We start from the raw sequence: 27104 nt of genomic DNA, 5'->3' as shown, positions 1-27104 counted from the left end.
TGCTTTCTGTTTCAGGCTCTTATACATTATCTTACTAAAACCAAAAATAATAATTGCACACAAAAAAATAATAGCTGAGAGCTTTTCATTACTATTACAATGTACAGTATATGCACTCATACGGATAAAGTTAGGTGTTCCCTCAAAGATACTTTATTTTGTCAAGGTGGTCTACAAAAATGATTTTGGTTGCAAGACCTTCATTCTCTCCTGCCCCTATTTTCTTGTATAATGCCCTCTATGCTCACCTGCTGACATGTACAGTGCTAAAAACTGCTCCGGGCCCAGAATAGAAACAGTGCTGGATGAAAATGTCCATAATACATACATATTCGCAGCCATGTGGAAAAGAGAGAAATGGCTAAATGTGGACAGAATCATAGGCAGGCAGAGATTCTCTGTGAAGACAAAAATACAACTACTGTGATTAAACTCCAATAATTCATATGATCATGTTATTTGTGGCTGTGCTCTTGGAGATTTTTATGATTGTAACCAATGTAGTATTTATAGGCCAAATAGTGAGCGATGTCCTTACCGAGCCATTCATCTACATTGACTCAAACTCTAGCAATATGAGAAGGCTCCAGCCAATCAGCGAACGCTGATTGATGGCGGTGGTTACGATATACAACCAAATGTTGATACCAGCAGACTGACAGACTGACTGCTAAGCAGGTAGAAGTGGTGCCAGTCTGGTAGATAAATATCTATTTTTTTTCCCCATCACCCTGAGGCTATTCAGAAGGGATTGTTAAAGGGTTAGACCACTACGTTACATAGACATTGTGCAGCCAGTGCCTGATACATGCTATCAACCAAGTATATCTGACTCTGAAACGCTGCAGCATTTTAGGGAAAAGCATAGTTTAAGAGGGAGAAAGCATGGAGAAGCCACCAGAGTCCCACCCGTACAAGTATGCTCCCTTATGGCTCCTACCCACCCACTGCCCTGGATTAACAGGTCTCTCCCTGCATGTGTGTATAGGGAGAGATCTGTCACTCCAGAGAAGTGAGTGGGGAGAAGCCATCGGGACTGGCCTTTCCAAATAGTCTTCTATGTGGCTCACTCCCCACACAAAATACTAGTTCTCTAGGTTATCTAAAGTGCAGCAGTGTTTCAGAGTCAAACATACCTGGCTGGGATAATACAGTGTTTGGCACATGCTTCCCGATCCACGGGTAGCCTGTATCAGCTGTCAGATTCAATTTAAGTATTTATGGCAATAACAGTAACTGAGTTAGGGTATAGCACAACCACTTTAAAGTAGTGGATGCCCCTGCAAGGAACAATAAATGAAAAGAAAGTCTGTCAATAATATTCTGTAATCCCAGCAGAGGACTGATGGTAGGGAAAGTTCTCAGAAGTCATAATAGATACAAATATTCCATTATTTCCTGTTAATAGGAGAAATAACATGTGATGTTAGATACCCTTTCACCTTGTTGTGAACCCTACCAACAAACAACCTATACATCAGCTACGTTGTGTATTGGAGGAAACTTACGAGATGTAGGGTTGGAAGTGAAGTATCGGACCATTATGCCCTGCATGTTGGGTACTCTCCAAAGGCAGAACACAAGAACATTAGCTGCAATTATACCTGGGAAAAGATTGATCAGAAGCAAATAAAAAAGATTTCCAGGCAAATTCAGGGAATAGTGCAGATTCCAAAGAATTACCTGACACAGTCTTCTGGCCATCACTCAGACTATTCCACCACTCATTCACCTACAAAGAGTGATGCAGAGGGAAAAGTAAGGATGTAGGTCAAATCAGAAAATGCTACTGCAACAGAACCTGGTGTGGGCTATTCTACACGGCACTCATGTAAGCCTGGCTTCATACCGATCGCATTTACTTATGTTTTTCTGATGTCCAAAGACACCCCCAAAATATGTTTTCAGTGGTTACTGACTTTCACCAACGAAGTTCCAACATTTTCACAATGTTTATCAAATGTTTATTTTTTCACATTTGCTGGATGGTTATGAGGGCAATTTGATGGATCTAATAATATAAGGATGCCCTAAACAAATTTTGCAGACTTCACCCATTGCCATATGAAACTGCTGATTTTTTTTTTTTTTTCAGAGATTGCTGCACAAAGAATAAGGAGTGTATGACTATGCCATATTGTAGTCTTTTAAGGAGGACTTGTCACTTGCCATAAATATGTTTTGTTTCCTGCTGTCCATACCTCTGTTCTTCTGAATCTGGTGTTACTTTGTTTCTCGGTCTCTGCATTCCTGAGATATGGTCCCACTTTTTGGTATATATTGTAAATCTAGTCTTTTTTTTTTAGCTAACTAGGCATGATCCCCAAAATGTCTGTGATGGAGAAGCCTGCTTGGACAAAAAAAAGAGTAGATGTACTGTATTTTTCATTTTATAAGACACACCGGATTATAAGGGGCAGCCCAAATTTGGAGACAAAAAAGGTAGAAAAAAAAAAAAATATGGGGTCCGTATTATAATCAGGTGGTGTTTTATCAGGGAGAAGGGGTAGCAGTGGAGCAGGGTCACAGGAGGCAGGGGAGGTAATGGAGTACTGTAATGCTGCTTCTGGTACAGAGGGGGCCCAGATACTCACTATGGGCGATGCTCTGTGTGGCCTGGTGACGTGGCTCTGCTGTGCGGGGCCTGGTGACGTGGCTCTGCTGTGCGGGGCCTGGTGACGCGGCTCTGCTGTGCGGGGCCTGGTGACGCGGCTCTGCTGTGCGGGGCCTGGTGACGCGGCTTGGCCCTGCTCTGCAAGGGAGACGGTGAGTTACCGGCTATTCTGAAGACGTCAGCAGTTGGTGGTGAGACTTCAAATAATGGCAGCCGGAGTTTGCGTGTGCACAGATGAGAGCTTGAGCCGAGAGCTCCATCTGCGAACGCGCAGACTCTAGGCGCCATTATTTGAAGCCCTGACCACCGACATCTTCAGAATGACCGCCAGTCGCACAGAGCAGCTGCGCATCGAGCAGTACTGAGCAGAGCAGCCCTGCACAGAACAGCACCACGTCACCAGACCCGCACCGAACAGCGCCATGTCCCCACACCCACGCAGAGCCGCGCTGCCCGATGCACAAAACAGCGCCGCACAGACCAGCATGAGCACAACGCATAGTATTGTCGCTGCCTCCTTTAACCACTCTTCACCACCCTCCGGTAAACTACTTTCAGATTTTAAGACGCACCCCTCATTTTCCTCCCAAATTTTGAATCTTATAATCCAAAAAATATGGTATTTATAGGGAAGAGACAGTCATCTCAATAAAGAAGAGGAGCCAGAACAAAGAAATACCACCAGATCCAGAACAGCAGCAGTTACACTGGGCCAAACAATTGCATGTTTATGGCAAATGACAGGTCCTCTGACAATGATGCTGCAGTTTGGGCAAAACCGGACCATTCTTTCTGCTAGCTCTTACATCTGAATAAGATTTTCCCAGGCCTATCATAGAATATGAACTCCCAACGACTAAATCAGGAATAAAAACTAGTATGCTACCTGTTTCCTGAAGTCTCCATGTTTGGCTGGCCGTAGCTTTTCCAACCAGTCTGCTCGAGCGTCGTCTAGATAATTCTTCATTCTACTTTTTAATGACTCATATTGCCAGATTGCAGCTGCTCCAAAAGAACAACCTGAAAACTGAGCACAGTTGTTAGTACTTTGTTAATGCTTTTCTGCATGATGGAATTACATTTCCTATTATTTTTTTTAGCGATTACAAATTTAGCCATCTAATGGGAGTTGTATGGCATTAATCATCTGGTTCTGAAGGGCCACGTCATCAGTGTGGGACGTGGCCAAAGATGCCTATTACTCTTCCAGTCTCTTTGTATCTCTGTTGCAACTTCCTGATGACACTCTGTGACACTCCAATGTCTGTGAACATCCACTTCCATCTGAGAACATCCTGCTTGAATCCTCGCAATGGCGAGATACTGTTGATCAATTGTTAGGTGTCGTCATGGTCTCATGATGTCAAAATGTGAACACCATGATGAGAACTGTTTTGATACCAATTCTAATTGAACCTCGAAATATATTGGGTGAAAATACCTAGCAGCTATAGAAGGCTCTTTCTATATGATAATATAACTCACCCCAACAGTAAATAGAAAAGGTTTGTAGAGTTTTTTCAGTATGCTGCTACGAGAAAAGGCTGCAGGTTCTGCAATGGAATTTCTTGACCCAGTGTTACTCAAAGTCTCAACTTCAACCCTCTCAGTCTTTTTGGACACTTTTCTGAACCCACTCCTCTGTTCAATAAGAATCCTTTTAAAAGAAAATGGAAAGGCAGTTTAGCACAGCAGATGCAATTGGCTGTAGAATTACCTTGCTGAACCTATATACACCTACATAACACATTCTCCAAGATACAAACACAATTTGCCCAGGCATCAAGTGCTTCAGCTTATATATCTCTACTGCAAAAAAAAAATAAAAAAATACATATATACAGATTACCTGGGCCATTGTCAGGTCACATATTCAGACTTAGCGCAGTTTTTAAAGCCAAAGCTAAAAATGGATACAGACTGAAGGGGAAATATTTACTCTATGCTTGTCCTTTCTTTCATGATCTGTATAAACTGGTGCTTACCAAAATCTCATTATTTTATTGGAAACCTTCACGAGTGCCCCCATTGGTAAAGCTGGGGCTATAAAGGGCTAAAATGTTTCAATGTCTTTTAGGAGTCACAATTGTAATAGCAAAACTAAAGTTACTACAAAGATACCTGACCTCTTAAGGCCGGTTTCACACATCCGGCATTTCGCCGCTTTGCCAGATCCATCACGCTCCAGTACACTGCAATACAGTACAATGGCATTGCGGCAATCTCCGGTCACATCCTCCGGTCACATGACAGCATGTAACCGGAGCTTGCCGCAATGTCATTGTACTGTATTACACTGTACTGGAATGTGACGGATCTGGCAAAGTGGCGAAATGCCGGATGTGTGAAACCGGCCTAAAGCGGAACTGTCACCAGAACAACCATGCCCATCTAATGTCACCACAGAATCAAAGGTTTAGTTCAAGAACACACAACTGGTCATTTTATAATAGTTTTTATATATTATAGACAATGTATAGTATTGCTGATAGGTGGGTCTGAATCCTGCATGAGCGGCATGCACCAACCAGTATACGGGCTCAATAGTAAGCCTATGGGTCTGCACATTTACTTGCACAGAGCTGTGTACAGACCCCTAGACTTACTACGGTATATGTACTGTGTGCAGTGGCATAACGATCGCGGTCACAGAGGTCACCATTGCGAACGGGCCCGGCAGGTTAGGGGTCAGATCAGCAGCTGGCTCTTCTCAGTGAGAGGAGCTGCGCTGTTCTGTGGCAGACCACGCAGCTGCTATATGGCCTGTGACTAAGATGGCTCGGTGTCAGCGGCAGTGACACCGCGGGCCCCCTCGCCCGTCATCGCACACAGCAATGATGAAGCATCGAGATTTGCGTACCGCTCTATGCTTCCTCATTCTCCCTTTGTGCCTGTGCTTGAGGTCTCAGCCGAGCGCGGTGACGTCACCACTGTGGGACTGCTGTGCTGAGACTGCAGGGCACAGAGATCAGGACGGAACGACACTCTGACCGAAGCAGCAGGGGAACGGAGAGAGGTGAGTAGTAGTTGTCTGTTTTGTTTTTTTTTAATCAGTGATTACACTGTGGCCCGAAGCCTAGAGGGCTGCATTATACATGGAGGTCTATGGGGCTGCATAATACATGGAGGTCTATGGGGCTGCATAATACAACATGAAGGACACCTTATACATGGACTATAGGGGTGCATTATACATGGAGGACTATGGGGCTGCATTATAATAAATATAGCACTATGGGGGTTGCATTATAATATATGGAGGACTATGGAGTTAATTATAATACAAGGAGGACAATGGAAAATGAATTATAATACATGGAAGACTAAGGGGGTGCATTCTAATATATGAAGGGTTATGTGGGACCCTTTATACTATATAGAAGGCTATGTGGGGGCCATTATTGTATTTAGAGAACTATAGACGAGAGGGGACAAAGAACAAGCAGGGGATGGGAATGTTTTGTGCTGAGGGAAAAAGGCTCTTTTCCCTCAGTACCCAGTTTTCCCATGCTCTGCTATATAGCTTCTCTCAGCACTGAGCTTTCTTATGCTCTAAAATAGGAAAGCTGGGTGCTGAAGAAAAAATGGATATCAGAGCATGGGGAAGCTGGGTGCTGATAGAGGATTTCAGATCATAGCAAACCTGGGTGTTAAGGGAAAGAACAGAGTGTCAGAATCATTATCCTGTACCCCAAGTGTCGGTGTACGTGGAGGGAGGGGGGCCCAGGTCCAAACTTTGCACCGGGGCCCATCAAACTCTAGTTACGCCACTGACTGTGTGTGTGTGTGTGTGTGTGTGTGTGTGTGTGTGTGTGTGTGTACGTACAGTATGTATGTATGTATATATATATACACACATCACTACGCAGCCCGCTCATACAGGAGCTGCAGAGTTGTGAGCAATGCTGTAGACAATGGGAGGGGTCATTGGAGCCAGGCCCTAAAACTTGCAGCTCATTAGCACATTATTTTAGAAAGACCAGGGCAGTGCAGTATTCCTCAGACAGCACTTGAATGCCTGCACCTATATCTTGACGGTACAAACAAGTTTTGCAGTCTGAGAAATCCATTGTTGAAATAATCTATATATATAATTGCCTTATTCTGTCTGTCTGTCTGTCTGTCTGTCTATCTGTCTTGCTCCAAAATTGTGTCCTTACAGTGACAACTTTCGGATTGGCCGCCGGGCTCGGCCTGGCCCCGCCCACCCCCACGGATTGGCCACTTGCCTCGGCCTGGCCCCGCCCCCCACATGGATTGGCCGCTCGCCCCGACACTCCGCACGCATCGACCGCTCGGCCACGCCCCTTCCCCCCGAATTCAAACGAAGCCCCGACTCCCCCAGCCCAGACATAACCTTGCGATGCTGGGACGTGACGGAGCCGTTGTACGCTGGTAACCATGATAAACATCGGGTAACTATATCATGGTTACCAGTGTACACCGGTGCAGTCAATAATGAAGTGTCCTGCAGCGGTGAAAGAGTTAAAGACACTGCAAGACACTTCATTATAGGCAGTGGGCACCCCCAGAAGAGAGAAGACAGAAGAAAGAAGACCCCGCAGTCATACTCATAAGACGCCGACCAGGAGCAGGTGAGCGCATCAAGGTCCTGCAGCGGCGGAACACACACACACACACACACACACACACCAGATCACACTCACTCACTCACACACACACCTCACACACACATCAGATCGCATACACACACTCACAACATCCAGTGATATCGCTTACTTCTCGGCGGCGATACTGTGCCCTGTGCAGTGACCTTCCAGGACCTGCCGGAGGATTACATGGCCGGAAGCATGTGGTATCTCCGGATGTTGGGAGTGTGTGAGCGTGTGTGTGCGTGTATGCGATCGGGTGTGTGCGTGTATGCGATAGGGTGTGTGACTGTGGAGCATGATGGGGAGTGCGCAGCATGGCGGATGGAGCACGATGGGGGGTGCGCAGCATGGGGGATGGAGCACGATGGGGGTTGCGCAGCATGGGGGATGGAGCACGATGGGGAGTGCGCAGCATGGGGGATGGAGCACGATGGGGAGTGCGCAGCATGGGGGATGGAGCACGATGGGGAGTGCGCAGCATTGGGGATGGAGCACGATGGGGAGTGCGCAGCATGGGGGATGGAGCACGATGGGGAGTGCGCAGCATGGGGGATGGAGCACGATGGGGAGTGCGCAGCATGGGGGAGGGAGCACGATGGGGAGTGCGCAGCATGGGGGATGGAGCACGATGGGGAGTGCGCAGCATGGGGGATGGAGCACGATGGGGAGTGCGCAGCATGGGGGATGGAGCACGATGGGGAGTGCACAGCATGGGGGATGGAGCACGATGGGGAGTGCGCAGCATGGGGGATGGAGCACGATGGGGAGTGCGCAGCATGGGGGATGGAGCACGATGGGGAGTGCGCAGCATGGGGGATGGAGCACGATGGGGAGTGCGCAGCATGGGGGATGGAGCACGATGGGGGTGCGCAGCATGGGGGATGGAGCACGATGGGGGTGCGCAGCATGGGGGATGGAGCACGATGGGGAGTGCGCAGCATGGGGGATGGCGCACGATGGGGAGTGCGCAGCATGGGGGATGGGGAGTGCGCAGCATGGGGGATGGAGCACGATGGGGAGTGCGCAGCATGGGGGATGGAGCACGATGGGGGGTGCGCAGCATGGGGGATGGAGCACGATGGGAAGTGCGCAGCATGGGGGATGGAGCACGATGGGGGGTGTGCAGCATGGGGGATGGAGCACGATGGGGAGTGCGCAGCATGGGGGATGGAGCACGATGGGGAGTGCGCAGCATGGGGGATGGAGCACGATGGGGAGTGCGCAGCATGGGGGATGGAGCACGATGGGGGCTGCGCAGCATGGGGGATGGAGCACGATGGGGGGGGTGCGCAGCATGGGAGATGGAGCACGATGGGGGTGCGCAGCATGGGGGATGGAGCACGATGGGGGATGCGCAGCATGGAGGATGGAGCACGATGGGGAGTGCGCAGCATGGGGGATGGAGCACGATGGGGGGTGCGCAGAATGGGGGATGGAGCACGATGGGGGGTGCACACCTCCCCCCCAAAACACACACCGCCACACATGCACCGCACACCACACCAGACACACACTGGGAACCACAAACACCGCCCTACACAGACACACACACACACAGACAACGCCGCACACACAAATATACGCACATACCGCACAACACACACTTTGCACAAAACATACCTCCCTCAAAAACACACACACGCACTCCACACCCACACAAACCGTGCAACACACACAGCACCACACACAAAACGCTAGAGACACACAGCGCTCCACAAACAACGCAACACACACAACGCAACACACATACAACACCGCTCACACCTCCCGCCACACCCAGAACATGTACAGCACCCTACACAAACACTTGGCAACTACACACAACATCTATATATAATTTTTCAAAAAAAAAGAGATTAAACATTTTATATATATATATATATATATATATATATATATATATATATATATATATATATATATACATATATATATATATATATATATATTATATAACAAAAATCATACATTAACTACACAATACGTAAATTCTAGAATTCCCGATGCGTAGAATCGGGCCACCTTCTAGTCTATATATAGAATTGCCTTATTCTGTCTGTCTGTCTTGCTCCAAAATTCTGTCGTTACCGTGACAAGTGTCTCATTGGCGGCTCGCCTCGGCTCAGCCCCCCGCACGGATTGGCAGCTCGCCCTGGCCCCGCCCCCCCACACAGATAGGCCGCTCGCCCAGGCTCCGCCCCCCACACGGATTGGCCTCTCGCCCCAGCCCCCTGCACGCATTGGCAACTCGGTCACGCCCCGCCCCCCTCACGCATTGCACGCTCGCTCTGGCCCCGCCCCCCGCACGCATTCCCCGAACCGACACGGAGCCCCGACTCCCAGGTGGGTGCTGTACCCCCGGGAGCCCACACCAGCGTTTGCTGGCAACCCAGCCGACACATACCCTCGCATTGCTGGGGTTGCCGGCATACGCTGGTGTGGGCTCCTGTGCGTGCGGGAGGCGGGGTACGCTGGTAACCATGTTACACATCGGCTAATATTGTGTAGCATGGTTACCAGCGTATGCCGGCTCCCTGCCCATTCAGATCATTGGTCTCCCGCTGTCACACGCTGATGCGTGCTGCACAGCAGGAGACCAACAAGTGACCAAGCACTGTCTCTTTGAATACTTACCTGATGTGTACCATGCTTACTAGCATACCCCGACTCCCGGCACACGTACGCAGATAACAATGATACACATCAGGTAACTATGCCTCCTCTCCCCCCAGGACTACTCCTCCTATTATACTCCTCACCTCCAGGACTACTCCTCCTATTATACTCCTCACCTCCAGGACTACTCCTCCTATTATACTCCTCACCCCCAGGACTACTCCACCTATTATCCTCCTCTCCCCCCAGGACTATTCCATTATCCTGCTCTCCCTCAGGACTACTCCTATTATACTCCTCTCCCCCCAGGACTACTCCTCCTATTATCCTCCTCTCTCCCCAGGACTCCTCCTCCTATTATACTCCTCTCCCCCCAGGACTCCTCCTCCTATTATCCTCCTCTCTCCCCAGGACTCCTCCTCCTATTATCCTCCTCTCTCCCCAGGACTCCTCCTCCTCCTATTATACTCCTCTCCCCCCAGGACTCCTCCTCCTATTATCCTCCTCTCTCCCCAGGACTACTCCTCCTATTATACTCCTCTCCCCCCAGGACTCCTCCTCCTATTATACTCCTCTTCCCCCAGGACTACTACTTCTATTATCCTGCTCTCCCCCAGGACTAGTCCTCCTATTATCCTCCTTACTCCCCAGGACTACTCCACCTATTATACTCCTCTCCCCCCAGGACGACTCCTTCTATTATACTCCTCTCCCCCCAGGACTACTCCTCCTATTATACTCCTCTCCCCCCAGGACTACTCCTCACCCCCAGGACGAATACTCCTATTATCCTCCTCTCCCCCCAGGACTACTCCTCCTATTAGACACCTCTCCCCCCAGGACTACTCCACCTATTATTCTTCTCCCCCCCCAGGACTACTCCTCCTATTATACTCCTCTCCCCCAGGACTACTCCACCTATTATCCTCCTCTCCCTCCAGGACAACTCCTCCTATTATTCTTCTCTACCGTCAGGACTACTCCTCCTATTATACTCCTCTCCCCCCAGGACTACTCCTCCTATTAAACTCCTCTCCCCTCAGGACTACTCCTCCTATTAGACTCTTCTCCCCCCAGGACTACTCCTCCTATTATACTCCTCTCCCCCTAGGACTACTCCACCTATTATATCCTCCTCTCCCCCCAGGAATACTGATCTATTAGACTCATCTCCCCCCAGGACTACTCCTCCTATTATATTCCTCTCCCCCCAGGACTACTCCTCCTATTATCCTCCTCTCCCCCAGGACTACTCCTCCTATTATCCTCCTCTCCCCCCAGGACTACTTCTCCTATTATCCTCCTCTCCCCCAAGGACTCCTCCTCCTATTATCCTCCTCTCCCCCCAGGACTACTCCACCTATTATCCTCCTCTCCCCCAGGACTACTCCTCCTATTATACGCCTCACCTCCAGGACTACTCCACCTATTATCCTCCTCTCCCCCCCAGGAATACTCCTCCTATTATCCTCCTCTCCCCCCAGGACTACTCCTCCTATTGTACTCCTCTCCGCCCCGGGACAACTACTCCTATTATACTCCTCTGCCCCCAGGAACACTCCTCCTATTATACTCCTCTTCCCGCAGGACTACTCCACCTATTAGATTCCTCTCCCCCCAGGACTACTCCTCCTATTATCCTCCTCTCCCCCCAGGACTACTCCTCCTATTATCCTCCTCTCCCTCCAGGACTACTCCTCCTATTATCCTCCTCTCCCTTCAGGACTACTCCTCCTATTATCCTCCTCTCCCCCCAGTACTACTCCACCTATTATCCTCCTCTCCCCCCCAGGAATACTCCTCCTATTATCCTCCTCTCCCCGCAGGACTACTCCTCCTATTATCCTCCTCTCCCCCAGGACTACTCCTCCTATTATCCTCCTCTCCCCCCAGGACTACTCCACCTATTATCCTCCTCTCCCCCAGGACTACTCCTCCTATTATACGCCTCACCTCCAGGACTACTCCACCTATTATCCTCCTCTCCCCCCCAGGAATACTCCTCCTATTATCCTCCTCTCCCCCCAGGAATACTCCTCCTATTATCCTCCTCTCCCCCCAGGACTACTCCTCCTATTATACTCCTCTCCGCCCCGGGACAACTACTCCTATTATACTCCTCTGCCCCCAGGAACACTCCTCCTATTATACTCCTCTTCCCGCAGGACTACTCCTCCTATTAGATTCCTCTCCCCCCAGGACTACTCCTCCTATTATCCTCCTCTCCCCCCAGGACTACTCCTCCTATTATCCTCCTCTCCCTCCAGGACTACTCCTCCTATTATCCTCCTCTCCCTCCAGGACTACTCCTCCTATTATCCTCCTCTCCCCCCAGTACTACTCCTCCTATTATCCTGCTCTCCCCACAGGACTACTCCTATTATCCTCCTCTCCCCCCAGGACTACTCCTCCTATTATACTCCTCTCCCCCCAGGACTACTCCTCCTATTATACTCCTCTCCCCCCAGGTCTACTCCTCCTATTATCCTCCTCTCCCCCCAGGACTACTCCTCCTATTATCCTCCTCTCCCCCCAGGACTACTCCTCCTATTATACGCCTCTCCCCCGAGGAATACTCCTCCTATTAGACTCCTCTCCCCCCAGGACTACTCCTCCTATTATCCTCCTTTCTCCCGAGGACTACTCCTCCTATTATCCTGCTCTCCCCACAGGACTACTCCTCCTATTATCCTCCTCTTCCCCCCAGGACTACTCCTCCTATTATCCTCCTCTTCCCCCCAGGACTACTCCTCCTATTATTCTCCTCTCCCACCAGGACTACTCCTCCTATTATTCTTCTCCCCCCCAGGAATACTCCTCCTATTATACTCCTCTCCCCCCCAGGACTACTCCTCCTATTATACTCCTCACCTCCAGGACTACTCCTCCTATTATACTCCTCACCTCCAGGACTACTCCTCCTATTATACTCCTCACCCCCCAGGACTACTCCTCCTATTATACTCCTCACCCCCAGGACTACTACACCTATTATCCTCCTCTCCCCCCAGGACTACTCCTCCTATTATTCTTCTCTACCTCCAGGACTACTTCTCCTATTATACTCCTCTCCCCCCAGGACTATTCCATTATCCTGCTCTCCCTCAGGACTACTCCTATTATACTCCTCTCCCCCCAGGACTCCTCCTCCTATTATCCTCCTCTCTCCCCAGGACTCCTCCTCCTATTATCCTCCTCTCCCCCCAGGACTGCTCCTTCTATTATCCTGCTCTCCCCCAGGACTACTCCTCCTATTATCCTCCTTACTCCCCAGGACTACTCCACCTATTATACTCCTCTCCCGCCAGGACGACTCCTCCTATTAGATTCCTCTCCCCCCAGGACTACTCCTCCTATTCTCCTCCTCTCCCCCCAGGACTACTGCTCCTATTATACTCCTCTCCTCCCAGGACTACTCCTCCTATTATCCTCCTCTCCTCCCAGGACTACTCCTCCTATTATTATGCTCTACCTCCAGGACTACTCCTCCTATTAGACTCCTCTCCCCCCAGGACTACTCCACCTATTATACTCCTCTCTCCCCAGGACTATTCCTCCTATTATGCGCCTCTCCCCCCAGGACTACTCCTCCTATTATTCTTCTCTACCTCCAGGACTACATCTCCTATTATACTCCTCACCCCCTAGGACTACTCCTTCTATTATCCTGCTCTCCCCCAGGACTACTCCTCCTATTATCCTCCTTTCTCCCCAGGACTACTCCACCTATTATACTCCTCTCCCCCCAGGACGACTCCTCCTATTCTCCTCCTCTCCCCCCAGGACTACTGCTCCTATTAGACTCCTCTCCCCCCAGGACTACTCCACCTATTATCCTCCTCTCCCCCCAGGACTACTCCACCTATTATCCTCTCCTCCCAGGACTACTCCACCTATTATCCTCCTCTCCCCCCAGGACTACTCCACCTATTATCCTCCTCTCCTCCCAGGACTACTCCTCCTATTACACTCCTCTCCCCCCAGGACTACTCCACCTATTATACTCCTCTCTCCCCAGGACTATTCCTCCTATTATACGCCTCTCCCCCCATGACTACTCCTCCTATTATCCTCCTCTCCTTGCAGGACTACTACTCCTATTATCCTCCTTTCTCCCCAGGACTACTCCTACTATTATACTCCTCACCTCCAGGACTACTCCTCCTATTATCCTCCTCTCCCTCCAGGACTACTCCTACTATTATCCTCCTCTCCCTCCAGGACTACTACTCCTATTATCCTCCATTCTCCCCAGGACTACTCCTCCTATTATCCTCCTTTCTCTCCAGGACTACTCCTCCTATCCTCCTTTCTCCCCACAGGACTACTCCTCCTATTATCCTCCTCTCCCCCCAGGACTACTCCTTCTATTATACTCCTCTCCCCCCAGGACTACTCCTCCTATTATACTCCTCTCCCCCCAGGACTACTCCTCACCCCCAGGACGAATACTCCTATTATCCTCCTCTCCCCCCAGGACTACTCCTCCTATTAGACACCTCTCCCCCCAGGACTACTCCACCTATTATTCTTCTCCCCCCCAGGACTACTCCTCCTATTATTCTTCTCTACCGTCAGAACTACTCCTCCTATTATACTCCTCTCCCCCCAGGACTACTCCTCCTATTAAACTCCTCTCCCCCCAGGACTACTCCTCCTATTATCCTCCTCTCCCCCAAGGACTCCTCCACCTATTATCCTCCTCTCCCCCAGGACTACTCCTCCTATTATACGCCTCACCTCCAGGACTACTCCACCTATTATCCTGCTCTCCCCACAGGACTACTCCTATTATCCTCCTCTCCCCCCAGGACTACTCCTCCTATTATACTCCTCTCCCCCCAGGACTACTCCTCCTATTATCGTCCTCTCCCCCCAGGACTACTCCTCCTATTATACGCCTCTCCCCCCAGGAATACTCCTCCTATTATCCTCCTCTCCCCCCCAGGAATACTCCTCCTATTATCCTCCTCTCCCCCAGGACTACTCCTCCTATTATCCTCCTCTCCCTCCAGGACTACTCCTCCCATTATCCTCCTCTCTCCACAGGACTCCTCCTCCTATTATACTCCTCTCCCCCCAGGACTCCTCCTCCTATTATACTCCTCTCCCCCCAGGACTCCTCCTCCTATTATCCTCCTCTCTCCACAGGACTCCTCCTCCTATTATACTCCTCTCCCCCTAGGACTGCTCCTTCTATTATCCTGCTCTCCCCCAGGACTCCTCCTTCAATTATCCTCCTCTCTCCACAGGACTCCTCCTCCTATTATACTCCTCTCCCCCCAGGACTCCTCCTCCTATTATACTCCTCTCCCCCCAGGACTCCTCCTCCTATTAGATTCCTCTCCCCCCAGGACTACTCCTCTTATTCTCCTCCTCTCCCCCCAGGACTACTGCTCCTATTATACTCCTCTCCTCCCAGGACTACTCCTCCTATTATCCTCCTCTCCTCCCAGGACTACTCCTCCTATTATTATGCTCTACCTCCAGGACTACTCCTCCTATTAGACTCCTCTCTCCCCAGGACTATTCCTCCTATTATACGCCTCTCCCCCCAGGACTACTCCTCCTATTATTCTTCTCTACCTCCAGGACTACATCTCCTATTATACTCCTCACCCCCTAGGACTACTCCTTCTATTATCCTGCTCTGCCCCAGGACTACTCCTCCTATTATCCTCCTTACTCCCCAGGACTACTCCACCTATTATACTCCTCTCCCGCCAGGACGACTCCTCCTATTAGATTCCTCTCCCCCCAGGACTACTCCTCCTATTCTCCTCCTCTCCCCCCAGGACTACTGCTCCTATTATACTCCTCTCCTCCCAGGACTACTCCTCCTATTATCCTCCTCTCCTCCCAGGACTACTCCTCCTATTATTATGCTCTACCTCCAGGACTACTCCTCCTATTAGACTCCTCTCCCCCCAGGACTACTCCTCTTATTCTCCTCCTCTCCCCCCAGGACTACTGCTCCTATTATACTCCTCTCCTCCCAGGACTACTCCTCCTATTATCCTCCTCTCCTCCCAGGACTACTCCTCCTATTATTATGCTCTACCTCCAGGACTACTCCTCCTATTAGACTCCTCTCTCCCCAGGACTATTCCTCCTATTATACGCCTCTCCCCCCAGGACTACTCCTCCTATTATCCTCCTCTCCTCCCAGGACTACTCCTCCTATTACACTCCTCTACCCCCAGGACTACTCCACCTATTATACTCCTCTCTCCCCAGGACTACTCCTCCTATTATCCTCCTCTCCCCCCAGGACTACTCCTCCTATTATACGCCTCTCCCCACAGGACTACTCCTCCTATTATTCTTCTCTACCTCCAGGACTACATCTCCTATTATACTCCTCACCCCCTAGGACTACTCCTTCTATTATCCTGCTCTCCCCCAGGACTACTCCTCCTATTATCCTCCTTTCTCCCCAGGACTACTCCACCTATTATACTCCTCTCCCCCCAGGACGACTCCTCCTATTCTCCTCCTCTCCCCCCAGGACTACTGCTCCTATTAGACTCCTCTCCCCCCAGGACTACTCCACCTATTATCCTCCTCTCCTCCCAGGACTACTCCACCTATTATCCTCCTCTCCCCCAGGACTACTCCTCCTATTATCCTCCTCTCCTCCCAGGACTACTCCTCCTATTACACTCCTCTACCCCCAGGACTACTCCACCTATTATACTCCTCTCTCCCCAGGACTATTCCTCCTATTATACGCCTCTCCCCCCATGACTACTCCTCCTATTATCCTCCTCTCCTTGCAGGACTACTACTCCTATTATCCTCCTTTCTCCCCAGGACTACTCCTACTATTATACGCCTCACCTCCAGGACTACTCCTCCTATTATCCTCCTCTCCCTCCAGGACTACTCCTACTATTATCCTCCTCTCCCTCCAGGACTACTACTCCTATTATCCTCCATTCTCCCCAGGACTACTCCTCCTATTATCCTCCTTTCTCTCCAGGACTACTCCTCCTATCCTCCTTTCTCCCTCCAGGACTACTCCTACTATTATCCTCCTCTCCCCCCAGGACTACTCCTTCTATTATACTCCTCTCCCCCCAGGACTACTCCTCCTATTATACTCCTCTCCCCCCAGGACTACTCCTCACCCCCAGGACGAATACTCCTATTATCCTCCTCTCCCCCCAGAACTACTCCTCCTATTAGACACCTCTCCCCCCAGGACTACTCCACCTATTATTCTTCTCCCCCCCCAGGACTACTCCTCCTATTATTCTTCTCTACAGTCAGAACTACTCCTCCTATTATACTCCTCTCCCCCCAGGACTACTCCTCCTATTAAACTCCTCTCCCCCCAGGACTACTCCTCCTATTATCCTCCTCTCCCCCCAGGACTACTCCTCCTATTATACGCCTCTCGCCCCAGGAATACTCCTCCTATTATCCTCCTCTCCCCCAAGGACTCCTCCACCTATTATCCTCCTCTCCCCCAGGACTACTCCTCCTATTATACGCCTCACCTCCAGGACTACTCCACCTATTATCCTGCTCTCCCCCCAGGACTACTCCTCCTATTATACTCCTCTCCCCCCAGGACTACTCCTCCTATTATCGTCCTCTCCCCCCAGGACTACTCCTCCTATTATACGCCTCTCCCCCCAGGAATAGTCCTCCTATTATCCTCCTCTCCCCCCCCCCAGGAATACTCCTCCTATTATCCTCCTCTCCCCCCAGGACTACTCCTCCTATTATCCTCCTCTCCCTCCAGGACTACTCCTCCTATTATCCTCCTCTCCCTCCAGGACTACTCCTCCTATTATCCTCCTCTCCCCCCAGTACTACTCCTCCTATTATCCTGCTCTCCCCACAGGACTACTCCTATTATCCTCCTCTCCCCCCAGGACTACTCCTCCTATTATACTCCTCTCCCTCTAGGACTACTCCTCCTATTATCCTCCTCTCCCCCCAGGACTACTCCTCCTATTATCCTCCTCTCCCTCCAGGACTACTCCTCCTATTATCCTCCTCTCCCTCCAGGACTACTCCTCCTATTATCCTCCTCTCCCCCCAGGACTCCTCCTCCTATTATCCTGCTCTCTCCCCAGGACGACTACTCCTATTATCCTCCTCTTCCCCCAGGACTACTCCTCCTATTATACTCCTCTCCCCCCAGGACTCCTCCTCCTATTATCCTGCTCTCTCCAGGACTACTCCTCCTATTATACTCCTCTCCCCCCAGGACTCCTGCTCGTATTATCCTGCTCTCCCCCAGGACTACTCCTCCTATTATACTCCTCTCCCCCTAGGACTACTCCTCCTATTATACTCCTCTCCCCCCAGGACTACTCCTCCTATTATCCTCCTCTCCCCCCAGGACTACTCCTCCTATTATACGCCTCTCCCCCCAGTACTACTCCTCCTATTATCCTGCTCTCCCCACAGGACTACTCCTATTATCCTCATCTCCCCCAAGGACTACTCCTCCTATTATACTCCTCTCCCCCCAGGACTACTCCTCCTATTACACGCCTCTCCCCCCAGGAATACTCCTCCTATTATCCTCCTCTCCCCCCCCAGGAATACTCCTCCTATTATCCTCCTCTCCCCCCAGGACTACTCCTCCTATTATCCTCCTCTCCCTCCAGGACTACTCCTCCTATTATCCTCCTCTCCCTCCAGGACTACTACTCCTATTATCCTCCTCTCCCCCCAGTACTACTCCTCCTATTATCCTGCTCTCCCCACAGGACTACTCCTATTATCCTCCTCTCCCCCCAGGACTACTCCTCCTATTATACTCCTCTCCCTCTAGGACTACTCCTCCTATTATCCTCCTCTCCCCCCAGGACTACTCCTCCTATTATCCTCCTCTCCCTCCAGGACTACTCCTCCTATTATCCTCCTCTCCCTCCAGGACTACTCCTCCTATTATCCTCCTCTCCCCCCAGGACTCCTCCTCCTATTATCCTGCTCTCTCCCCAGGACTACTCCTCCTATTATACTCCTCTTCCCCCAGGACTACTCCTTCTATTAGACTCCTCTATCCCCAGGACTACTCCACCTATTCTCCTCCTCTCCCCCCAGTACTACTCCTCCTATTATCCTGCTCTCCCCCCAGGACGACTACTCCTATTATACTCCTCTCCCCCTAGGACTACTCCTCCTATTATACTCCTCTCCCCCCAGGACTACTCCTCCTATTATCCTCCTCTCCCCCCATGACTACTCCTAGTATTATCCTCCTCTCCCCCCAGGACTACTCCTCATATTATACGCCTCTCCCCCCAGGAATACTCCTCCTATTAGACTCCTCTCCCCCCAGAACTACTCCTCCTATTATCCTCCTTTCTCCCGAGGACTACTCCTCCTATTATCCTGCTCTCCCCACAGGACTACTCCTCCTATTATCCTCCTCTCCCCCCAGGACTACTCCTCCTATTATTCTTCTCTCCCACCAGGACTACTCCTCCTATTATTCTCCTCTCCCCCCAGGACTACTCCTCCTATTATACTCCTCTCCCCCTAGGACTACTCCTCCTATTATACTCCTCTCCCCCCAGGACTACTCCTCCTATTATCCTCCTCTCCCCCCAGGACTACTCCTCCTATTATACGCCTCTCCCCCCAGGACTACTCCTCCTATTATCCTCCATTCTCCCGAGGACTACTCCTCCTATTATCCTGCTCTCCCCACAGGACTACTCCTCCTATTATCCTCCTCTTCCCCCAGGACTACTCCTCCTATTATCCTCCTCTCCCCCCAGAACTACTCCTCCTATTATCCTCATCTCCCCCCAGAACTACTCCTCCTATTATACTCCTCACCTCCAGGACTACTCCTCCTATTATACTCCTCTTTCCCCAGGACTACTCCTCCTATTATACTCCTCACCTCCAGGACTACTCCTCCTATTATACTCCTCTCCCCCCAGGACTACTTCTATTATACTCCTCTCACCCCAGGACTACTCCTCCTATTATCCTCCTTTCTCCCCAGGACTACTCCTCCTATTATCCTCCTCTCCCACCAGGACTACTCCTCCTATTTATACTCCTCTATCCCCAGGACTACACCTCCTATTATCCTCCTTTCCCCCCAGGACTACTCTTCCTATTATCCTCCTCTTCCCCCAGGACTACTCCTCCTATTATACTCCTCTCCCCCCAGGACTCCTCCTCCTATTATCCTGCTCTCTCCAGGACTACTCCTCCTATTATACTCCTCTCCCCCCAGGACTCCTGCTCGTATTATCCTGCTCTCCCCCAGGACTACTCCTCCTATTATACTCCTCTCCCCCTAGGACTACTCCTCCTATTATACTCCTCTCCCCCCAGGACTACTCCTCCTATTATCCTCCTCTCCCCCCAGGACTACTCCTCCTATTATACGCCTCTCCCCCCAGGACTACTCCTCCTATTATCCTCCATTCTCCCGAGGACTACTCCTCCTATTATCCTGCTCTCCCCACAGGACTACTCCTCCTATTATCCTCCTCTTCCCCCAGGACTACTCCTCCTATTATCCTCCTCTCCCCCCAGAACTACTCCTCCTATTATCCTCATCTCCCCCCAGAACTACTCCTCCTATTATACTCCTCACCTCCAGGACTACTCCTCCTATTATCCTCCTCTTTCCCCAGGACTACTCCTCCTATTATACTCCTCACCTCCAGGACTACTCCTCCTATTATACTCCTCTCCCCCCAGCACTACTTCTATTATACTCCTCTCACCCCAGGACTACTCCTCCTATTATCCTCCTTTCTCCCCAGGACTACTCCTCCTATTATCCTCCTCTCCCACCAGGACTACTCCTCCTATTTATACTCCTCTATCCCCAGGACTACACCTCCTATTATCCTCCTCTCCCCCCAGGACTACTCTTCCTATTATCCTCCTCTTCCCCCAGGACTACTCCTCCTATTATACTCCTCTCCCCCAGGACTCCTCCTATTATCCTGCTCTCTCCAGGACTACTCCTCCTATTATACTCCTCTCCCCCCAGGACTCCTGCTCGTATTATCCTCCTCTCCCTCCAGGACTACTCCTCCTATTATCCTCGTCTCCCTCCAGGACTACTCCTCCTATTATCCTCCTCTCCCCCCAGGACTCCTCCTCCTATTATCCTGCTCTCTCCCCAGGACTACTCCTCCTATTATACTCCTCTTCCCCCAGGACTACTCCTTCTATTAGACTCCTCTATCCCCAGGACTACTCCACCTATTCTCCTCCTCTCCCCCCAGTACTACTCCTCCTATTATCCTGCTCTCCCCCCAGGACGACTACTCCTATTATACTCCTCTCCCCCTAGGACTACTCCTCCTATTATACTCCTCTCCCCCCAGGACTACTCCTCCTATTATCCTCCTCTCCCCCCATGACTACTCCTAGTATTATCCTCCTCTCCCCCCAGGACTACTCCTCATATTATACGCCTCTCCCCCCAGGAATACTCCTCCTATTAGACTCCTCTCCCCCCAGGACTACTCCTCCTATTATCCTCCTTTCTCCCGAGGACTACTCCTCCTATTATCCTGCTCTCCCCACAGGACTACTCCTCCTATTATCCTCCTCTCCCCCCAGGACTACTCCTCCTATTATTCTTCTCTCCCACCAGGACTACTCCTCCTATTATTCTCCTCTCCCCCCAGGACTACTCCTCCTATTATACTCCTCTCCCCCTAGGACTACTCCTCCTATTATACTCCTCTCCCCCAGGACTACTCCTCCTATTATCCTCCTCTCCCCCCAGGACTACTCCTCCTATTATACGCCTCTCCCCCCAGGACTACTCCTCCTATTATCCTCCATTCTCCCGAGGACTACTCCTCCTATTATCCTGCTCTCCCCACAGGACTACTCCTCCTATTATCCTCCTCTTCCCCCAGGACTACTCCTCCTATTATCCTCCTCTCCCCCCAGAACTACTCCTCCTATTATCCTCCTTTCTCCCGAGGACTACTCCTCCTATTATCCTGCTCTCCCCACAGGACTACTCCTCCTATTATCCTCCTCTCCCCCCAGGACTACTCCTCCTATTATTCTTCTCTCCCACCAGGACTACTCCTCCTATTATTCTCCTCTCCCCCCAGGACTACTCCTCCTATTATACTCCTCTCCCCCTAGGACTACTCCTCCTATTATACTCCTCTCCCCCAGGACTACTCCTCCTATTATCCTCCTCTCCCCCCAGGACTACTCCTCCTATTATACGCCTCTCCCCCCAGGACTACTCCTCCTATTATCCTCCATTCTCCCGAGGACTACTCCTCCTATTATCCTGCTCTCCCCACAGGACTACTCCTCCTATTATCCTCCTCTTCCCCCAGGACTACTCCTCCTATTATCCTCCTCTCCCCCCAGAACTACTCCTCCTATTATCCTCATCTCCCCCCAGAACTACTCCTCCTATTATACTCCTCACCTCCAGGACTACTCCTCCTATTATACTCCTCTTTCCCCAGGACTACTCCTCCTATTATACTCCTCACCTCCAGGACTACTCCTCCTATTATACTCCTCTCCACCCAGGACTACTTCTATTATACTCCTCTCACCCCAGGACTACTCCTCCTATTATCCTCCTTTCTCCCCAGGACTACTACTCCTATTATCCTCCTCTCCCACCAGGACTACTCCTCCTATTTATACTCCTCTATCCCCCAGGACTCCTCCTCCTATTATCCTGCTCTCTCCAGGACTACTCCTCCTATTATACTCCTCTCCCCCCAGGACTCCTGCTCGTATTATCCTGCTCTCCCCCAGGACTACTCCTCCTATTATACTCCTCTCCCCCTAGGACTACTCCTCCTATTATACTCCTCTCCCCCCAGGACTACTCCTCCTATTATCCTCCTCTCCCCCCAGGACTACTCCTATTATACGCCTCTCCCCCCAGGACTACTCCTCCTATTATCCTCCATTCTCCCGAGGACTACTCCTCCTATTATCCTGCTCTCCCCACAGGACTACTCCTCCTATTATCCTCCTCTTCCCCCAGGACTACTCCTCCTATTATCCTCATCTCCCCCCAGAACTACTCCTCCTATTATCCTCATCTCCCCCCAGAACTACTCCTCCTATTATACTCCTCACCTCCAGGACTACTCCTCCTATTATACTCCTCTTTCCCCAGGACTACTCCTCCTATTATACTCCTCACCTCCAGGACTACTCCTCCTATTATACTCCTCTCCCCCCAGGACTACTTCTATTATACTCCTCTCACCCCAGGACTACTCCTCCTATTATCCTCCTTTCTCCCCAGGACTACTCCTCCTATTATCCTCCTCTCCCACCAGGACTACTCCTCCTATTTTTACTCCTCTATCCCCAGGACTACACCTCCTATTATCCTCCTCTCCCCCCAGGACTACTCTTCCTATTATCCTCCTCTTCACCCAGGACTACTCCTCCTATTATACTCCTCTCCCCCCAGGACTCCTCCTCCTATTATCCTGCTCTCTCCAGGACTACTCCTCCTATTATACTCCTCTCCCCCCAGGACTCCTGCTCGTATTATCCTGCTCTCCCCCAGGACTACTCCTCCTATTATACTCCTCTCCCCCCAGGACTATTCCTTCTATTATCCTGCTCTCCCCATAGGACTACTCCTCCTATTATACTCCTCTCCCCCCAGGACTCCTCCTCCTATTATACTCCTCACCTCCAGAACTACTCCTCCTATTATCCTCATCTCCCCCCAGGACTACTCCTCCTATTATCCTCCTCTCCCTCCAGGACTACTCCTCCTATTATCCTCCTCTCCCTCCAGGACTACTCCTCCTATTATCCTCCTCTCCCCCCAATACTACTCCTCCTATTATCCTGCTCTCCCCACAGGACTACTCCTCCTATTATCCTCCTCTCCCCCCAGGACTACTCCTCCTATTATCCTCCTCTCCCCCCAGGACTACTCCTCCTATTATACGCCTCTCCCCCCAGGACTACTCCTCCTATTATCCTCCTTTCTCCCGAGGACTACTCCTCCTATTATCCTGCTCTCCCCACAGGACTACTCCTCCTATTATCCTCCTCTCCCACAGGACTACTCCTCCTATTATCCTCCTCTCCCCCAGGACTAATCCTCCTATTATACTCCTCTCCCCCCAGGACTACTCCTCCTATTATACTCCTCTCCCCCCAGGACCACTCCTCCTATTATACTCCTCTCTCCCCAGGACTACTCCTCCTATTATCCTCCTCTCCCCCCAGGACTACTCCTCCTATTATACGCCTCTCCCCACAGGACTACTCCTCCTATTATTCTTCTCTACCTCCAGGACTACTCCTCCTATTATACTCCTCACCCCCAGGACTACTCCTCCTATTATCCTCCTCTCCCTCCAGGACTACTCCTCCTATTATCCTCCTCTCCCTCCAGGACTACTCCTCCTATTATCCTGCTCTCCCCACAGGACTACTCCTCCTATTATACTCCTCTCCCCCCAGAACTACTCCTCCTATTATACTCCTCACCTCCAGAACTACTCCTCCTATTATCCTCATCTCCCCCCAGAACTACTCCTCCTATTATACTCCTCACCTCCAGGACTACTACTCCTATTATACTCCTCTTTCCCCAGGACTACTCCTCCTATTATACTCCTCACGCCCCAGGACTACTTCTCCTATTATACTCCTCTCCCCCCAGGACTACTTCTATTATACTCCTCTCACCCCAGGACTACTCCTCCTATTATCCTCCTCTCCCCCCAGGACTACTCCTCCTATTTATACTCCTCTATCCCCAGGACTACACCTCCTTTTATCCTCCTCTCTCCCCAGGACTACTCCTCCTATTATCCTCCTCTTCCCCCAGGACTCCTCCTCCTATTATCCTGCTCTCCCCAGGACTACTCCACCTATTATACTCCTCACCTCCAGAACTACTACTCCTATTATCCTCCTCTCCCTCCAGGACTACTCCTCCTATTATCCTCCTCTCCCCCCAGGACTACTCCTCCTATTATCCTGCTCTCCCCACAGGACTACTCCTCCTATTATCCTCCTCTCTCCCCAGGACTACTACTCCTATTATCCTGCTCTCCCCACAGGACTACTCCTCCTATTATCCTCCTCTCCCACAGGACTACTCCTCCTATTATCCTCCTCTCCGCCAGGACTACTCCTCCTATTATACTCCTCTCCCCCCAGGACTACTCCTCCTATTATACTCCTCTCCCCCCAGGACCACTCCTCCTATTATACTCCTCTCCCCCCAGGACTACTCCTCCTATTATCCTCATCTCCCCCCAGGACTACTCCTCCTATTATCCTCCTCTCCCCCCAGGACTACTCCTCCTATTATACGCCTCTCCCCCCAGGAATACTCCTCCTATTAGACTCCTCTCCCCCCAGGACTACTCCTCCTATTTAGACTCCTCACCCCCCAGGACTACTCCTCCTATTATACTCCTCACCTCCAGGACTACTCCTCCTATTATACTCCTCTCCCCCCAGGACTACTCCTCCTATTATCCTCCTTTCTCCCCAGGACTACTCCTATTAACCTCCTCTCCCCCCAGGACTACTACTCCTATTTAGACTCCTCACCCCCCAGGACTACTCCTCCTATTATACTCCTCACCTCCAGGACTACTCCTCCTATTATACTCCTCTCCCCCCAGGACTCCTCCTCCTATTATCCTGCTCTCCCCAGGACTACTCCTCCTATTATCCTCCTCTCCTCCCAGGACTACTCCTCCTATTATCTTGCTCTCCCCCAGGACTACTCCTCCTATTATCCTGCTCTCCTCCAGGACTACTCCCCCGATTATACTCCTCTCCCCCCAGGACTCCTCCTCCTATTATACTCCTCTCCCCCCAGGACTACTCCTCCTATTATCTTGCTCTCCCCCAGGACTACTCCTCCTATTATCCTGCTCTCCTCCAGGACTACTCCTCCTATTAGATTCCTCTCCCCCCAGGACTACTCCTCCTATTATCCTCCTCTCCCCCCAGGACTACTCCTCCTATTATCCTCCTCTCCCCCCAGGACTACTCCTCCTATTATCCTCCTCTCCCCCCAGGACTACTCCTCCTATTATACTCCTCACCCCCCAGGACTACTCCTCCTATTATCCTCCTCTCTCCCCAGGACTACTCCTCCTATTATACTGCTCACCCCCAAGGACTCCTCCTCGTATTATCCTGCTCTCCCCCAGGACTACTCCTCCTATTATACTCCTCTCCCCCCAGGACTACTCCTCCTATTATCCTCCTCTCTCCCCAGGACTACTCCTCCTATTATACTCCTCACCCCCCAGGACTCCTCCTCGTATTATCCTGCATTCCCCCAGGACTACTCCTCCTATTATACTCCTCTCCCCCCAGGACTATTCTTTCTATTATCCTGCTCTTCCCCCAGGACTACTCCTCCTATTATACTCCTCTCCCCCCAGGACTACTCCTCCTATTATACTCCTCACCCCCCAGGACTACTCCTCCTATTATACTCGTCTCTCCCCAGGACTACTCCTCCTATTCTCCTCCTCTCCCCCCAGGACTACTCCTCCTATTATCCTCCTCTCTCCCCCAGGACTACTCCTCCTATTATACTCCTCTCCCCCCAGGACTACTCCTCCTATTAGACTCCTCTCCCCCCAGGACTACTCCTCCTATTATACTCCTCTCCCCCCAGGACTACTCCTCCTATTATACTACTGACCTCCAGGACTACTCCTTCTATTAGACTCCTCTATCCCCAGGACTACTCCACCTATTATCCTCCTCTCCCCCCAGGACTACTCCTCCTATTATTCTTCTCTACCTCCAGGACTACTCCTCCTATTATCCTCCTCTCCCCCCAGGACTACTCCTCCTATTATACTCCTCACCCCCAGGACTTCTCCTCCTATTATACTCCTCTCCCCCCAGGACTATTCCTTCTATTATCCTGCTCTTCCCCCAGGACTACTCCCCCTATTCTCCTCCTCTCTCCCCAGGACTACTCCTCCTATTCTCCTCCTCTCCCCCCAGGACTACTCCTCCTATTATCCTGCTCTCCCCACAGGACTACTCCTCCTATTATCCTCCTCTCCCCCAGGACTACTCCTCCTATTCTCCTCCTCTCCCCCCAGGACTACTCCTCCTATTCTCCTTCTCTCCCCCCAGGACTACTCCTCCTATTCTCCTCCTCTCCCCCCAGGACTTCTCCTCTTATTATACTCCTCACCCCCAGGACTACTCCTTCTATTAGACTCCTCTCCCCCCAGGACTACTCCTCCTATTATACTCCTCTCCCCCCAGGACTATTCCTCCTATTATCCTGCTCTCCC

The 27104-nt window shown here is 51.0% G+C and overlaps 1 protein-coding gene across 5 annotated transcripts in view; it reads right to left on the bottom strand.

The window, feature by feature from the left end:
• LOC142289842 (presenilin-associated rhomboid-like protein, mitochondrial) overlaps positions 1–27104 on the bottom strand; it is a 134532-nt gene that overhangs the window by 15985 nt on the left and 91443 nt on the right. For all 5 annotated transcript variants that reach the window (XM_075333784.1, XM_075333785.1, XM_075333783.1 and 2 more), the window contains 5 exons: positions 4100–4271; positions 3501–3641; positions 1684–1732; positions 1509–1604; positions 249–398 (listed from right to left, as the gene is read on the bottom strand). In XM_075333784.1, the coding sequence (XP_075189899.1) occupies positions 249–398; positions 1509–1604; positions 1684–1732; positions 3501–3641; positions 4100–4271 (608 nt within the window). The remainder of the gene's footprint in view (positions 1–248; positions 399–1508; positions 1605–1683; positions 1733–3500; positions 3642–4099; positions 4272–27104) is intronic.

The sequence above is a fragment of the Anomaloglossus baeobatrachus genome, chromosome 2 (genome assembly GCF_048569485.1).
Source record: "Anomaloglossus baeobatrachus isolate aAnoBae1 chromosome 2, aAnoBae1.hap1, whole genome shotgun sequence".
Taxonomy (NCBI): Eukaryota; Metazoa; Chordata; class Amphibia; order Anura; family Aromobatidae; genus Anomaloglossus; species Anomaloglossus baeobatrachus.
The sequence above is the reverse complement of the archived record's forward strand: the minus strand, read 5'-3'. Positions and strand labels throughout refer to the sequence as shown.